The sequence below is a fragment of the Photinus pyralis genome, unplaced genomic scaffold (genome assembly GCF_008802855.1).
Source record: "Photinus pyralis isolate 1611_PpyrPB1 unplaced genomic scaffold, Ppyr1.3 Ppyr1.4_LG9, whole genome shotgun sequence".
Classification (NCBI taxonomy): domain Eukaryota; kingdom Metazoa; phylum Arthropoda; class Insecta; order Coleoptera; family Lampyridae; genus Photinus; species Photinus pyralis.
Window position 1 is genome coordinate 14072422 of NW_022170878.1, and position 17610 is coordinate 14090031.

The window sequence follows — 17610 nt, forward strand, 5'->3', positions numbered from 1 at the left end:
GTATTTCCATAAACGTTTTTGAATACTACACACGATACCCAAGAGGTTTTTAGGTAAGTTGACTAAGATTTCTCGCCAGCTTTTCCAGAGTTGTAGAAAGGTTTTGAAAACGTTTCTCAAGTAGATTTTCCACTTCATTTTCTAGGGAATACACAGAATGGAAGCAGTAATTAGAAACAAAATTTCCAAATTGTCTTTCTTAAAAAAACGGTTCCTAAGAAAATTTCTAAGATCGTCAATCTCCTATCCAACACCCGCAAAAAATCTTAGCAGCATGAGCTATAGCACCGATTGTTCTGTGTTCCTTTCTTTTCTTTGTTCCTTTCATTTTTTGAATCGATATAATCGTTCTAACTAAGAAAGTCTTAGGGCCACACTCGTAAATCTCATTATACTTCATGGCCTCTAACAACCTCACATAAATTTCGATGAGTCTTTCAGAACCTTTTAGGGTTCTTGTGATGTTCTCCTTTTTTTAAGCGCCAATTCTTAAAACCTTTTAATAATTCATTACATGCTTAGGTAGGTATATGGGCATTTATTTTAAGAGACCTGAAGGAAGCCAAACTGTCTTCAAGGACTTCTAACTACCTCAAATAGTCTCGACGAGTCTTCCAGAAGCGTATAGGGTTCTTATTACTCTTTAAAAGTGCCAATTCTTAAATTTTTTTACGAGTCCTCAAATTCATTTAAGGGTATTTAAGTCCCATTAATGGACCTAAACAGCCCTCAAGAATTTCTAACAGCTTCAAATAGTCTCGACGAGTCTTTATGATTTTCTTCTCTCTTTAAGTGTCAGTTCTTAAGACGTTCTATGAATTCTAAATGCCTTTAAGCGTATTTAAGAGCCATCAATGGACCCACACTCCCACAGTATTCAATGGCAACCTCAAATATCTCGACGACTGTTCCAGAAACTTTTGGGGTCTTTATCATTCTTTCTCTTTTAAGTATCAATTCTTAAGACCTTTTATGCGTCATTTTAATGGGCATTTAAGAGTCGCTAATGGCCCAAGACTTCCACCAACCCCAAATAGCCGCGCAGAGTCTTCCAGAAGCTTTTGTCACTTTATGATTCCCTCCTCCTCTTCAAGCGCCAATTCTTAAGACCTTTTATGAGAATTTAAATGCTTTTATGGTCATTCAAGAGCCATTAAGGAGCTCAAACAGCCTTCAACGACTTCCAGAAAAATTCTTCAGATACACTGCTAGCTTTAAAGATCTCTCTGCGATCTGCAGCCCAGTAAAAATTAACCGAGAGAATAGGTAATAATAATAATAATAATATTTATTAGTATTTTAGTGCGGTTCTTGCGAAAGCACTAAAATAAACGTCAAAAGATTTACAATAAGCCAAATACGTTTTAAACTAAGGTTTTACAAATTGATAGAATTCCTCCATATTATAAAAACAATTTGACACCAATCATTCTTTTAAATTTTGTTTATAGTTTATTTTTTTCGAGGATGTATTAATAAAACGTGATAGCGAGTTAAAAATTTTAGTTGCGTTGTAACAAAAGTTCTTCTCAAAAAGTGATGTCTTGTGGGATGTTGCTTGTATTAATTTTTTATTTCTAGTGTTATAGGTATGATCAGCGGTTTTGAAAATTGATTTGTGTGCGTAAACGTATGAGCAAATTTCCAATATGTAAGTATTCACCACAGTCATGATTTTCAGCTCCTTAAAGTATTCTCTACAAGATTGTTTGTAGCCTAAGTTGCATATTATGCGTATTGCACGCTTCTGAAGCCTCAGGATTCTTTCCACACTATGACAATAGCCCCAATTGATAATATTATATCTCACGTGAGAGTGAAAGTAGGAGTGGTATACCATCAATAATACTTCACGACTACATATATTTTTTAAAACACTAAGAGTGTAATAACATTTTTGAAGTTTCAGGCAGACAGTATCTACATGCGGGGACCAACGAAGGTGAGAGTCAAGAGTTAGTCCTAATATTTTGGTAGACGAAGCGCATGGTTGGCCTAACATTGAAATAATACCGGCAGGATTTCGAGTATGCGTAAAGTGAATAACACTAGTCTTGCTATGATTAATAATTAGCTGATTATCTTTACACCACGTACAACATCTATCAAAAATGAATTGAGTTTTATTTGCCAAGGATTCTTTATTTCTAGATTTAATTAGGATGTTAGTATCATCCGCGTAACATGTTACAAATATTTCGTCACTTTTACATTTACCAGAAATAAATGATGGAAAATCGTTCACAAATACGACAAACAAGGTTGGACCCAGGATAGAACCCTGTGGAACTCCAGATGTGACAGATACACAAGTTCTTCTTTCCCCCGATGGCATTTCTACAATTTGAGTTCTATTTGATAGATATGATTCAAATAAACTTAGAACATTCCCACGGGCGCCATATTTGTACAGTTTTTCTAGTAGTAAATTGTGATTCACCGTGTCAAAAGCTGATGAAAGGTCTATAAATAAGCCCACAGTGCTAATTCCTTTGTCTACCGCTGTAACAATTTCCGAAACAAATTCACACAAGGCGGTGTCGGTCGATTTATTTTTTACAAATCCATGTTGAAAACGATTAATAATATCAAAACGTAAAAGGTAGTCCCTTAATTGTGAATTAATGGCATGTTCAAAAACCTTTGAGAAGCTCGATAATAAGCTTATAGGCCTATAATTATTAATGTAGTGGGGATCATTCTTCTTGAACAGCGGTTTTACCAGAGCACACTTAAGTTGCGTTGGGAACACTCCGGTCACAAAAATAAGATTTAATATAAAACACAGTGGACTGGCAACTGCATGTTTGCATTTTTTTAAAAGATTTGAAGACACTTCGTCACAACCATATGAAAAAGACGATTTAAGCGCATCAATAATAGAGATTATATCCAAAGGAATAAGTGGTTTAAAAAATAAAGACGAAGATAATGCTACAGACAACTGCGGCACAGAATGAATTAAATTTGATTTGCTGTCTGTGTATAATTTAGTAAAATGAACACTAAACAAATTTGCAGCTTCCTGATTATTCACTAGACTGCCTCTGTCATAAATTTGTATTTGGGTTCCTTTAGTATTATTTCTATTGGTTAAGCTATTAACAATATCCCAAGTGGTTTTCGTTTTGTTATTAGAATTCAAAATTTTGTTATTATAATATCGCTTTTTTGCAACAAGAAGTTGCGTCTGATACAACTTATGAACGTAACGGTGAGCTTCTTTAAATCCTATGTGTAGTTTTGATAAATCACTAAACATTATAACCTTCACTCAACGTTATAACCTTCTTTTTAAGTTTCAGTAGATCACTATTCATCCAAGGACACGTACTCTTTTTATTCGGCAAACATTTTGTTAAAGGAAAGCATTCGTTGAAGGTATACTTAAATTTCTTAAAAAATATATGAAATGCATCATCCGAAGTAGATTGCGCATAAACTTCATTCCACTCTTCAGATAGCAATGAATTACAAAAACGATTATAATTAACGTTGGAAAACTTCCTTCGTCTAAATGTATTATCTAATTTGGCAACATTTCGAGTACTAGAAACTTTAAGTAGCTGAGCATTATGATCTGATAAGTCTAGGTTAATATTAAGGACAGTGGACGAAGATAGATTTTTAGTAATAAAAAAATTGTCAATACATGTTGCAGATGTCTTAAAAACACGAGTAGGTTCTTTTAGAGTTGGTAACAGAGCAAAGGCAGCAGTAATGTCTAAAAACGAGCTTGAATATATATTGTTCGTGTCTAAGAGATTAATATTAAAATCGCCTCCTATAATTAAAGACTTATTTAGGGTCGAGACTTCACTTAAGAGTTGTTCAAGCAGATTTAAAAATACGTTAACGTCTCCACTCGGTGGCCTATAAATCGCAATAACCACTAAGTTTAATCCTATTATCTCAATGCCACAAAATTCTAAGATACCTTCACAAGGTAGGGTGGGGGTTGTTAAAGTTTTTGTTAAGAGACCACATGAAGAAGAATTTACCTTCAGAGAAATCCCGAGTAAGTTTTTTGTTATTTCATCTAGAATACTTTCTAAATCAATAGTAATGTAGAAACTGAAGCTTTGTGAACCTATAAATCAACAATATGTAATTTGTTGGACTCTTGAAACACCCGAAAGTCGAAGTAAATCATAGAAGAACTGGGTATCTATCGAAATTCTTTCAAAAACCAGCACGGCGTGTTGTCTGACAAAAAGTGTCATTGTGTATTTAGCTAATGAACCAGGAGGGGGGTATGGAAGACGAGGACGATTGATATTTGCGACTTACTACAAATAGCAAACTCTTCATTTGCTATACGCTATAGGTACCTATCATTAATCTCCCTGCGACGCTAACATTTTAATTTAGGAACTTTCTTGTTGCTGGGCCTTTATAACACATGATGATTTTGTACCTTCAAACAATCGGCTCTTAATTTTGAGAGGATGTTCCAAAAAATTGCTGAATATTAAGCAAACGAAACGAGTAGCCAAGCGAAATTTTTGAATTTTGAATTTGCCACCTCTGACGTCACAATCACACGTAGCCAATACCAACAGTTGTTCGCCACAATCGCATTGGTAGAAATGGATCAGTTCCTCTTCGCGCTTCAGTTCCTCCTCTAGCTCCCATTGTGCAGTTAAGTGTTGATCGATTAGCAAGTGTTTTAGTTTCTTTAAACAAAATGTTACCGTTTCCGTACTTACGCCGTTCCAAGGCCACCCCGAATTTGAGAAGGTACCACAGTGCTTTATTCAATTTTATGGCTAATAATAATTTGGAAACCGTGGAATATAACGGCGAACGCGTCACCACCCCTCGCAATCGCCCAACGTTCGTCACGGACCGCGATTGTGAAGTATTCTTCCGCGAAATACCCCGCAACATCTTCGAGGACGAGCTGATTCCTTTGTTTGCACGTGTCGGCGCGATTACGAAATTTCGCTTGATGCTGGATGTTTCCGGATTTAATCTCGGATACGGTTTCGTTACCTACGCGGACGCTAGATCAGCAGATGGGGCGGTCGCCATGATCCACGATTACGAGATACGCTGCAATCGACATATCGTGGTGTACAAGTCGATCGATAATTGTCGATTAGTTATGGACGCCGTGCCCGCCGATAAGACCAACCTGGAGGTTTATGGCCTGCTCAAGGAGCGCGTGGATGGAATTGCCAGGATCATCTCGTATCCGGCCCGAATTTGCGGAATTACTAATCGTAGCTCCATTTTGATCGAATTTGTCAATCACGCGGCGGCCGCCTTGGCCCTACGGCGGCTTGGTTCCCGCTTCACTTTGTGGGATAAAGTTGTCTACGTTGATTGGCTCCATCCCATTCCGGAAGTCCCTTGGCAGATTATGAGCCAGGTAGGAAAACCGTTGCCTTATGTTCACAGTCTCTTGAGTCTTGATTTGCATACGTATTGTTATTTCTAATTTCTGGTAAGAGTGCAAGGGGGGGGGGGTATAACCTCGTCACTGCTGAGTGCTGATTTCCATTGCTCAAAAGCACTGGACAGATACGGGTCGCCATTATGAGGTTGTTTTCTATTGCAGTGCAGGTGGCTCCAGGAGGGCCATTTTAACTGTTTTTAGGTAGATTTTTTAGAGAACCTTGGAAGAACATAAAAAAACCCAGCCGAAACCCTGGATCGAGTTTTAGTATTTTTTCAATGCGGTATAACCTGTATATTTTAACGTCAATGTTTTGCATCTTTTCATTTTTTCTATAATTATATATTTCAACAATTTCTACCATTAGCAATTTTTATTGATTGCCTTAATTACCATGGATACAATAAACAAAATCTCCATGAATCCATGACCTACTATTCAAAAAAAAGTTGAAAAATAATGTCTTCATGGCTGAAATTAAAAAAAATATAGATTGTGATACATCAATCAATGTGATTAGGAAAAAATGAAAAAACAATTGACATTAAGATATACACGGTGTTGCATTAAACAAATGCCAACATTGGAAACGTTTTAACTGAAAATCCTACCGTTTCTTCTCATGAAATTTGTGAATAAAAGAAGATTTTGCTCTAGGACTTAATTTTAATCAAATAGAAAAAGCATAAAACTTAAGTTCCTTCCCCTGAAATAGCAGTGTCCTGCCGTTTTGCGCACGAAATTTGTTTACAAATGAAGATTTTGCTCTACCACTTAATTTAATACAATAAAAATGGCGTAAAATTTGGTTCTTTCTCATAAAATCAAAGTGTCCTGCCGTTTTTCCGATGAAATTAGTGAATAAATAAGGATTTTGCTCTACCGCTTATTAAATCAAACAGAAATTGCATAAAGTTTCGTTCCTTCCCATGAATTCACAGTGTTCTGCTGTTTTTCGCATGAAATTTGTGAATAAATGAAGATTTTGTTCTCCCACTTGATTTAATCAGACAGAAATGTCACAAAATTGAGTTCCTTCCCCTAAAATCGCAGTGTCCTGCCGTTTTGCGCACAAAATTTGTAAACAAATGAAGATTTTGCTCCACCACTTAATTTAATAAAATAAAAACGGCGTAAAATTTGGTTCCTCCTCATAAAATCAAAGTGTGCTTCCGTTTTTCCGACGAAATTAGTGAATAAATGATTTTACTCTACCACTTATTGAATCAAACAGAAATGGCATAAATTTTAATTCCTTTTCCCATGAAATCACAGTGTTCTGCTGTTTTTCGCATGAAATTTGTGAATAAATGAAGATTTTGTTCTCCCACTTGATTTAATCAGACAGAAATGTCACAAAATTGAGTTCCTTCCCCTAAAATCGCAGTGTCCTGCCGTTTTGCGCACAAAATTTGTAAACAAATGAAGATTTTGCTCCACCACTTAATTTAATAAAATAAGAACGGCGTAATTTGGTTCCTTCTCATAAAATCAAAGTGTTCTGCCGTTTTTCCGATGAAATTAGTGAATAAATGAAGATTTTGTTCTCCCACTTAATTTAATCAAACTGAAATGTCACAAAATTGAGTTCCTTCCCCTAAAATCGCAGTGTCCTGCCGTTTTGTGCACGAAATTTGTAAACAAATGAAGATTTTGCTCCACCACTTAATTTAATAAAATAAAAACGGCGTAAAATTTGGTTCCTTCTCATAAAATCAAAGTGTCCTTCTGTTTTTCCGACGAAATTAGGGCATAAATGAAGATTTTGCTCTACCACTTATTGAATCAAACTGAAATGGCATAAAGTTTAGTTCCTTCCCATGAAATCACAGTGTTCTGCCGTTTTCCACATGAAATTTGTGAATAAATGAAGATTTTGTTCTCTCACTTGCTTTAATCAAACAGAAATGTCACAAAATTGAGTTCCTTTCCCCTAAAATCGCATTGTCCTGCCGTTTTGCGCACAAAATTTGTAAACAAATGAAGATTTTGCTCCACCACTTAATTTAATAAAATAAAAACTGCGTAAAATTTGGTTCCTTCTCATAAAATCAAAGTGTGCTTCCGTTTTTCCGACGAAATTAGTGAATAAATGATTTTACTCTACCACTTATTGAATCAAACAGAAATGGCATAAATTTTAATTCCTTTTCCCATGAAATCACAGTGTTCTGTCATTTTTAGCATGAAATTTGTGAATAAATGAAGATTTTGTTCTCCCACTTGCTTTAATCAAACTGAAATGTCACAAAATTGAGTTCCTTCCCCTAAAATCGCAGTGTCCTGCCGTTTTGCGCACAAAATTTGTAAACAAATGAAGATTTTGCTCCGCCACTTAATTTAATAAAATAAGAACGGCGTAATTTGGTTCCTTCTCATAAAATCAAAGTGTTCTGCCGTTTTTCCGATGAAATTAGTGAATAAATAAAGATTTTGCTCTACCACTTATTAAATCAAACAGAAATGGCATAAAGTTTAGTTCCTTCCCATGAAATCACAGTGTTCTGCCGTTTTTCACATGAAATTTGTAAACAAATGAAGATTTTGCTCCACCACTTAATTTAATAAAATAAAAACGGCGTAAAATTTGGTTCCTTCTCATAAAATCAAAGTGTCCTGCCGTTTTTCCGATGAAATTAGTGAATAAATAAGGATTTTGCTCTACCACTTATTAAATCAAACAGAAATGGCATAAAGTTTAGTTCCTTCCCATGAAATCACAGTGTTCTGCCGTTTTTCACATGAAATTTGTGAATAAATGAAGATTTTGTTCTCCTACTTAATTTAATCAAACTGAAATGTCACAAAATTGAGTTCCTTCCCCTAAAATCGCAGTGTTCTGCCGTTTTGCGCACAAAATTTGTAAACAAATGAAGATTTTGCTCCACCACTTAATTTAATACTTAAAATAAAAACGGCGTAAAATTTGGCTCCATCTCATAAAATCAAAGTGTCCTGCCGTTTTTCCGATGAAATTAGTGAATAAATAAGATTTTATTCTACCACTTATTGAATCAAACAGAAATTGCATAAAGTTTAGTTCCTTCCCATGAAATCACAGTGTTCTGCCGTTTTTCACATGAAATTAGTGAATAAATGAAGATTTTGTTCTCTCACTTGCTTTAATCAAACAGAAATGTCACAAAATTGAGTTCCTTCCCCTAAAATCGCAGTGTCCTGCCGTTTTGCGCACAAAATTTGTAAACAAATGAAGATTTTGCTCCACCACTTAATTTAATAAAATAAAAACGGCGTAAAATTTGGTTCCTCCTCATAAAATCAAAGTGTGCTTCCGTTTTTCCGACGAAATTAGTGAATAAATGATTTTACTCTACCACTTATTGAATCAAACAGAAATGGCATAAATTTTAATTCCTTTTCCCATGAAATCACAGTGTTCTGTCGTTTTTAGCATGAAATTTGTGAATAAATGAAGATTTTGTTCTCCCACTTAATTTAATCAAACTGAAATGTCACAAAATTGTCAGAGTTCCTTCCCCTAAAATCGCAGTGTCCTGCCGTTTTGCGCACAAAATTTGTAAACAAATGAAGATTTTGCTCCACCACTTAATTTAATAAAATAAGAACGGCGTAATTTGGTTCCTTCTCATAAAATCAAAGTGTTCTGCCGTTTTTCCGATGAAATTAGTGAATAAATAAAGATTTTGCTCTACCACTTATTAAATCAAACAGAAATGGCATAAAGTTTAGTTCCTTCCCATGAAATCACAGTGTTCTGCCGTTTTTCACATGAAATTTGTGAATAAATGAAGATTTTGCTCTACCACTTACTGTAATCTTAACGAAATGGCATTAAATTTAGTTCTTTATCATGAAATCAAAGTGACCTTCCGCTTTTCCGACGAAATTAGTGAATAAATGAAGATTTTGCTCTACCACTTATTAAATCAAACAGAAATGGCATAAAGTTTAGTTCCTTTTCCCATGAAATCACATTGTTCCGCCGTTTTTCGTATGAAATTTGTGAATAAATGAAGATTTTGTTCTCCTACTTAATTTAATCAAACTGAAATGTCACAAAATTGAGTTCCTTCCCCTAAAATCGCAGTGTTCTGCCGTTTTGCGCACAAAATTTGTAAACAAATGAAGATTTTGCTCCACCACTTAATTTAATACTTAAAATAAAAACGGCGTAAAATTTGGCTCCATCTCATAAAATCAAAGTGTCCTTCTGTTTTTCCGACGAAATTAGTGCTTAAATCAAGATTTTATTCTACCACTTATTGAATCAAACAGAAATTGCATAAAGTTTAGTTCCTTCCCATGAAATCACAGTGTTCTGCCGTTTTTCACATGAAATTAGTGAATAAATGAAGATTTTGTTCTCTCACTTGCTTTAATCAAACAGAAATGTCACAAAATTGAGTTCCTTCCCCTAAAATCGCAGTGTCCTGCCGTTTTGCGCACAAAATTTGTAAACAAATGAAGATTTTGCTCCACCACTTAATTTAATAAAATAAAAACGGCGTAAAATTTGGTTCCTTCTCATAAAATCAAAGTGTGCTTCCGTTTTTCCGACGAAATTAGTGAATAAATGATTTTTTCTTCTCCCACTTAATTTAATCAAACTGAAATGTCACAAAAATGAGTTCCTTCCCCTAAAATCACAGTGTCCTGCCGTTTTTCACAAATTTGTAAACAAATGAAGATTTTGCTCCACCACTTAATTTAATAAAATAAAAACGGCGTAAAATTTGGTTCCTTCTCATAAAATCAAAGTGTCCTGCCGTTTTTCCGATGAAATTAGTGAATAAATAAGGATTTTGCTCTACCACTTATTAAATCAAACAGAAATGGCATAAAGTTTAGTTCCTTCCCATGAAATCACAGTGTTCTGCCTTTTTTCACATGAAATTCCACAGAATTTTAACGAGGGGTGCATGTACAAAGTGTACTAACGATAAGAACGAATTTATCATTTTTGCGTCAAAATTAAGCCCAAATTACAGGGTAGAAATGTTTACCTGCTGGAGTCTAAGGGGTGGATTCATAGAAACGTAATATAAAAATCGAAACACTGTCGTTACTTTTTGTTTAATTTTGTAATTGAATTTGCTTTAGATTATAGCTATCGTGAGGGGTTGATTTTTTATTCACGTTTTTAATTGTGAGAATCAATTTTCAATTTATGTTACAATCGAAGGTTAAGCAAAATTTAACCATTTGGAAGTGTAAGGGTTAGCAGTATAGTACCATGGTATAGGTAGGTATGAAAAATAGTATATTACGTCATAAGGTTGTAATAGTGCGTATTACAGGCGAGTAGAAAAATTACACACGATGCAGTTCGACAATTCTATAAAACAATATGCATTACAACCGAATTACGTACCATACTTTTTCTACGACCTCCGTGAATTTCGAAATGAAAATAAGGAAAACAAAAACCCAAAACGATCTCTGTTGACAGTTTTGACATTGGTAGATAATTATTAGGTGCTTCCAAACATACATGATCTACCTATTCTAATTTTTTTCATTACGCACGGGTGTAGGTGATGGGTACTACATCATGCCTCAAAATTATACGTTATTATGATCTCATACTCATTCCCAGTACTGAGTACGCATTATACGAGTGTGGGAAAGTGGGAAAAAATACACAAGTAAGTTATGTCTCTCTCACACTCATATAATGGTTTTTGTGTTTCTTTCTGGCTTATTAAAAGTCAGACCCGTAATATTTTTTTTCCATACTTGTATATAATTAATCTGTCCATCTGAAATAGCTGGTTCCATTGTTTTTAGTATGTACTATTCATTATCATTACTTCACTATCAAAAATCATTAAGAAATTGACAATAGAAAAAAGGTTTATTGCGCATTGCAATGATAATGATTGGATAAACCCACCATATAAGGAAGTGAGCTATTCCAATATGAATAAAAGAAATAAAGGATTAATAGTGGGTCCACAATATGCCACTTGACCGTATTAGGTCCCATCTTTGTATGATCCAAGATCTCAAAGTCGATCCAATAAACAACCTCAAATCCATAGGTACCATGGTATAATAAAAGTACTAAGGCCATATCTGTCCTATAGGCAGTATTCCCACTTGGTGGACGTTGAAAATTGGGGCAAATTGAAAGTCTATTTTTGTGAGCGAGAGATAATGGAGTCTATTTTCAGGTGAAGAAACTCTACATCCGCAATTTACCTCTCTACTACAACGAGGCAAACATACGCGCATCTGTTTGCAATATAATCAACGGATCCCTTATCACGAAGATACATTGGATTAGCAACAATTTTGCATGTATTCACTTCACTAGCAACCAATCTGCCGAACTCGCCATGAATTGGTTGAATAGTACGTACCTACTGCATATGCCGGAACTGGACAATGAACTCTTACTTTCCAGGCACTGCCATTTTGGGCGAAGGGGTCGAAATCAGCTTGGGAAGTCCGCCCAAGTATTTAATATATCAGCGCATGGACGCACCGGAACTAACCATCTCCACGTACGTAGCCCTCGAGTTTCGACAATGGACAATCGATTTTTTCAGCGCCCCTCGGCACGCTATGAACCCCACGAACGCCTTTGGGTTGCCCGTGCACCTAATGCGAAGAATCGTGCAGCAAGGCAGACTGGCCGTGAGCAGAGAAGTTGCGTACAGACCGGCAGGCCTATAATCCTATCTAGTATCCCAGAGCCAGAGTAAGTTTCAAAATTTCCAGACGATACTTGATACTTAAAAAAATTTTTTTTTATTTAGGACGGTACATTTCAGTTTATTTTTTTGTTATCGCATGATTAATAAGTCTTATTTAATTCCCGTTCATTTTTTTATGTCTCAGAAATGTATTTTTAGTTTAATGATATTGACATGGAGGAAGATCATTATTATTAATGTACTGTGCATCTGGGCCGATTTTGTTTGTTCTATTTCCGAATAAAAATATTCATACAGCAAGTCCGTTTTACTTATCCAGCTCCAGTCAGAGTCGGAGTCAAGAGTCCAGAGCGTTGGGCTACATAGCCGGAGGTCGGGTGTTCGAACCTGGGCTGAGGTAAAATTTTTTCATCTGTGGCAGAGATGGGAATTTCCTTTAGATCGGTTTCGAGCATTCTTCCGGCTACTCTGAGTTAGGTTTTCCTAATTCGTAAAGTAAATATCGGCGTAGTAGAGCCCAATACAAGAGGGACAATAAATAAAAATGAAACAAGCGAAAAATTGGAGCAAGTACACGCCGTTCAAGTATCTCGGAGTAATCATTAATGGACCAGCTGAATCAAGAAGCCGAAGTCAAGAGCAGAATCGAACAAGCCAAATGGAAAACGCTTCGAAATGTGGTTCTACCGAAGAATGGTGGAAATCCCGTGGACGGCCAAGATAACAAACGCACAGATCTTGCAGGATTGCACACGGACTGGGGCTTGCTCAAAATCATCATCACCAGGAAATGCAAATATCGCTAGGAACCACCAAAAATACTAACTACTGCCACTCATCGTGGAGGGCCTGGCTAGATAACATCAACACCTGGCTTCACATAACAAAAGAACAAATTTTACACAGTGCTAGACAGAGAACAATATCAAAATGAAGTCGTGAACGCCATTCGGCAGCATTAAAGAAGAAGAAAAAATAATACACGTTCATCTTCTCTTGGGGACCACTGCTTTATTTTTTCGTGAAGTGAAAGACGTGGCACACGTCACGCACTTATATAGTCTGTGACTAATAAAAACGTCCCAAATGTACATTCATTTGCAACAAATAAAACCCAAAACCATCTACTAACACAGTAAAGAGATGGTTAAACAAATATGAGAATTACGTTTCCTTTTGTTCAGAACAATCATCACTTGGATTTCATTTTAAAATTTCCTAAAAAGTTCTAAATTCGTACCTTGCATTCTGTTAAAAGTTCCATGGTACCATATCCCGTATCCCTTTCTGGACCATGGCCACTAAATTCACAATTAGTTCAAAACTGTACTATACGCGCACGTAACCGCGGTCACTAAACTACTATTTAGCATAAATTGAATTAAATCATTGTACTTGTTATCAGCGGAACGGGTTTCTTTAACGTCAAGGTAGATATACGTAAATTCCAAACGACCATAAATGTCACTAACCCCGAAATGTCCATTTCGTTCATTGCGAACATGCAATTTCTATCAAAAAAAACACCAACTCATCTTAATAATATGGGGTAGAATGCTCACAGGTACTCAGAAAAATAATTTTTTGATGTTTGCTTTTTTCATTTAAAAAAATAAACCTTCCTGAAAGCGTTTCCAAAAAGATTTTACAAGGAAATCGTATTTCCATAAACGTTTTTGAATACTACACACGATACCCAAGATGTTTTTAGGTAGGTTGACTAAGATTTCTCGCCAGCTTTTCCAGAGTTGTAGAAAGGTTTTGAAAACGTTTCTCAAGTAGATTTTCCACTTCATTTTCTAGGGAGTACACAGAATGGAAGCAGTAATTAGAAACAAAATTTCCAAATTGTCTTTCTTAAAAAAACGGTTCCTAAGAAAATTTCTAAGATCCTCAATCTCCTATCCAACACCCGCAAAAAATCTTAGCAGCATGAGCTATAGCACCGATTGTTCTGTGTTCCTTTCTTTTCTTTGTTCCTTTCATTTTTTGAATCGATATAATGGTTCTAACTAAGAAAGTCTTAGGGCCACACTCGTAAATCTCATTATACTTCATGGCTTCTAACAACCTCACATAAATTTCGATGAGTCTTTCAGAACCTTTTAGGGTTCTTGTGATGTTCTCCTTTTTTTAAGCGCCAATTCTTAAAACCTTTTAATAATTCATTACATGCTTAGGTAGGTATATGGGCATTTATTTTAAGAGACCTGAAGGAAGTCAAACTGTCTTCAAGGACTTCTAACTGCCTCAAATAGTCTCGACGAGTCTTCCAGAAGCGTATTAGGGTTCTTATTACTCTTTAAAAGTGCCAATTCTTAAATTTTTGTACGAGTCCTCAAATTCATTTAAGGGTATTTAAGTCCCATTAATGGACCTAAACAGCCCTCAAGGATTTCCAACAGCTTCAAATAGTCTCGACGAGTCTTTATGATTTTCTTCTCTCTTTAAGTGTCAGTTCTTAAGACGTTCTATGAATTCTAAATGCCTTTAAGCGTATTTAAGAGCCATCAATGGACCCACACTCCCACAGTATTCAATGGCAACCTCAAATATCTCGACGACTGTTCCAGAAACTTTTGGGGTCTTTATCATTCTTTCTCTTTTAAGTATCAATTCTTAAGACCTTTTATGCGTCATTTTAATGGGCATTTAAGAGTCGCTACTGGCCCAAGACTTCCACCAACCCCAAATAGCCTCGCAGAGTCTTCCAGAAGCTTTTGTCACTTTATGATTCCCTCCTCCTCTTCAAGCGCCAATTCTTAAGACCTTTTATGAGCGTTTAAATGCTTTTATGGTCATTCAAGAGCCATTAAGGAGCTCAAACAGCCTTCAAGGACTTTCTAACAACCTAAAAAAACTCGAACGAACCTTCAAGCGACTTTTAGGGTCTTTATGAATTTATGCTTCCTTCCTCGCAAATCCTTAGGCCCTTTTCTATGAGCCCTTGCATACTTTTATTGGTATTTAAGAGTCATTAAGGCCAGTGGGTATTTAAGTGACCAATAGTCTTTAAGTACTTCCTAAAATAACCTCAAATCGTCTAGATCAGTCTTCCAGAAGCTTTTAGGGTCTTTATGATTCTCTGAGTTCTCAGTTTCTGACACAAGTTACTTATGTCTTTAAATGAGAGTTTAAAAGCCATTAAGGGAGGCAAACACTCTTCAAAAACTCCCAGCAGTCTCGAAGAGTCATCCGTAGAAACTTTCAGATTCCCAAACATTTTTAAGTTTCCAAAAACCTTAGTGTTTCAACGTCTAAACTTTAAAAAATTCCTACAGCAATGGAAGCAAAATTTCAAAATTATCTTTCTTTAAAAGAACGGCTCCTAAGAAAATTTCTAGGATCCTCACGCCCATTTAGTTTCTCTTCTTACTTCATTATTCGGTCGTTGGTATTTCTTTTTTCTGTCTGCGGTATTTTGCCGCTTATACTTCCTCCTTTCTTCCTACTTTTCAATCATTTCAAATGTTATCCGTGGCTTCCTTACTCTTATTCCTCTCGGATACCCCACCTCCTTTTCAGCCACTTCGATTATCGCATTCTTCGTGCTTTTCCAGTTGTCTTCTGTACCTTCATGACTCTTCCTACATACTCTTTAACCATCTCCCTTAATTTCACCCTTCACATTCCTTTTGTTTCTCAGGTTCCTAGTTCAACAGGGACAGAACACACGGAGAGTCGAGTATGAGCATTTGAACAGGACTTCCAAGACCCCGACCCAGCATCGAAGAATCTTCCAACAGCTCCATATGGCTCTCCTCTCTTAAAGCACCATGAGACCTGAAATGCTTTTATGGGCATTTAAGAGCCATTGAGCCAGTTTTCAAGGACTTTTAACCTTATCCAGAAGCTTTTCGAGTCTTTATGATTCTCTTCTCCCTTTCAGTGCAAATTCCTAAGTCTTTGATGACTGATGAGCATGCTTTTAGGGGCATTTAAGAGTGATTAATGGACCCAAACAGTTTCCAAAGACTTCTAAGAACCTCAAATAGTCTTGCAGAGTCTTCTAGAAGCTTGTAAAGTCCTTATGATTCTCTTCTCTCTTCTTAAGACTTTTTAAGAGTCACTAAATGCATTTATGGGCATTTAACACCCCTTAATAGACATAAACGGTCTTCAAGGAGTTGTAACAAACTCAAATAGTCCTTATGATCCTCTACTTCCCTTAAGCGCCAAGTTTTTATGAGTTCTTAAAAGTTTTTATGAGTCTTTTAAGAGACACAAACAGTAATCAAGGACTTCTAGCAGCCTCAAATAGTCTCGAACCTATCCTTCCAGAAGCTTTTGATTCTCTCCTGTCTTTAAGAGAAAACGGTCAAGTTTTTTATTAGTCGCTAAATGCTTTTATGGGCATTTCAGGGTCATTAAGAAACTCGAACAATCTTCAAGGGCTTCTAACAACCTCAAATAGATCTTGCGGCGTCTTCCAGAAGCTTTTAGGGTCCTTATGATTATCTACCTCCTCGCTTTAAGCTACGATTCTTAAATCTTTTTATGAGTATAAGCGAATTTAAGAGCCATTAAGGTTCAAGGACTTCTAGCAACCTCAAATAGTCTCAACGACCAGAAACTTTTTAGGGTACTCTTCTCGATTTAAGCGCCAATTTTTAAGACCATTGATGAGTTCCTCCAATGACTGTATGGGCATTTAAGAGCCATTAATGGACCTTTTGAGACGCTTTATGTCCTTAAATGAGCGTTTAAAACCCAATAAAGAACGCAAACAGTTTTTAACGACCCCCAACAGACCCGAAGCAGTCTCGAAGGGTCTTCCAGAAGATTTTCTCTTTATTTAAGAGCAAATCTTTTGAGAGTTTTAAAGAATCTTCAAGGTCTAAGAGTCCCAAAAATGTTCAGGTTTCCAAAAATCTCAGTGTTTAAACGTCGAAACTTAAAAATTTGTAACGGTCACCAATAATCTTAAAAGATTTCCAGAGTTTTTACAGTACCCGAGAAAGTTCTAGATCGTTTTAGTCTTTAAAATCTTTGTCTTGATTTTCAAAAACCTTAAAGCGGAGAGACTTCACGGATCCTTTAAAACTGTTTATGTTTCAAGTGTCTCCAAGGATGTCTATCCAGCTTTCAAGAGTCCTTGTGAGTTCTTTACCAACTTCGGTAATATCTAAGACACAGGGTTACCAACAACCTTTCGAAACCTTTAAGGATCTTATTGAGGCCCTTCCGCCCTTCAGTGTCATTCGGATCTGTCAGTTCTCTTTGGAGTTTTTAAAAGCATTTACGGACATTTCTTCTATCTGTCTGGTCTGGTTAAATTTTCATTTCGCTTCAAGATGGAAATCTTGAGGAGGATCCTTTTTAATAAAATTTTTCTTTCAGTGAAATCGAAGGGATGGGTGTGTAGAGCAAGTGTATGTACTTTTGACACCTTTTAAGGATTGCGCCTGCGGTTACCTGCTTTTACTTACTCAAACAGGATTAGAATTTCGTAGAAGACCCATTTTATTAGCAAAAATAACAAAATGCGTTGAATTGCCGAAAAAGCGCGCCCCATATTGCAATAAAACGGTTACAACATTTGGGGAATGTTGGTATTATCCTGACAGT

At 36.1% G+C, this 17610-nt stretch overlaps 1 protein-coding gene across 2 annotated transcripts; it reads left to right on the forward strand.

Moving 5' to 3' along the window:
- Positions 1–4654: 4654 nt before the first annotated feature.
- Positions 4655–12283, forward strand: LOC116181293 (probable RNA-binding protein 46). 2 transcript variants are annotated; one of them, XM_031501602.1, is made up of 5 exons: positions 4655–5374; positions 11557–11737; positions 11790–11889; positions 11935–12086; positions 12145–12283. In XM_031501602.1, the coding sequence occupies exons 1-4, from the start codon at positions 4688–4690 to the stop codon at positions 12059–12061; spliced, it is 1095 nt and encodes a 364-aa protein (XP_031357462.1). In that variant the 5' UTR covers positions 4655–4687; the 3' UTR covers positions 12062–12086; positions 12145–12283. The 2 variants fall into 2 exon arrangements, with proteins under 2 accessions (XP_031357462.1, XP_031357461.1); XM_031501601.1 differs by having other exon boundaries at positions 11790–12086.
- Positions 12284–17610: the final 5327 nt, after the last annotated feature.

What these genes read in the sequence shown, in the direction of transcription:
- LOC116181293 (XM_031501601.1), top strand. Translation starts at nt 4,688, where the DNA reads ATGTTACCGTTTCCGTACTTACGCCGTTCCAAGGCCACCCCGAATTTG. An exon ending in CTTGGCAGATTATGAGCCAG is followed by an intron (nt 5,375 to 11,556) that starts GTAGGAAAACCG and finishes GTCTATTTTCAG; the next exon opens with GTGAAGAAACTCTACATCCG. An exon ending in CGCCATGAATTGGTTGAATA is followed by an intron (nt 11,738 to 11,789) that starts GTACGTACCTAC and finishes CTTACTTTCCAG; the next exon opens with GCACTGCCATTTTGGGCGAA.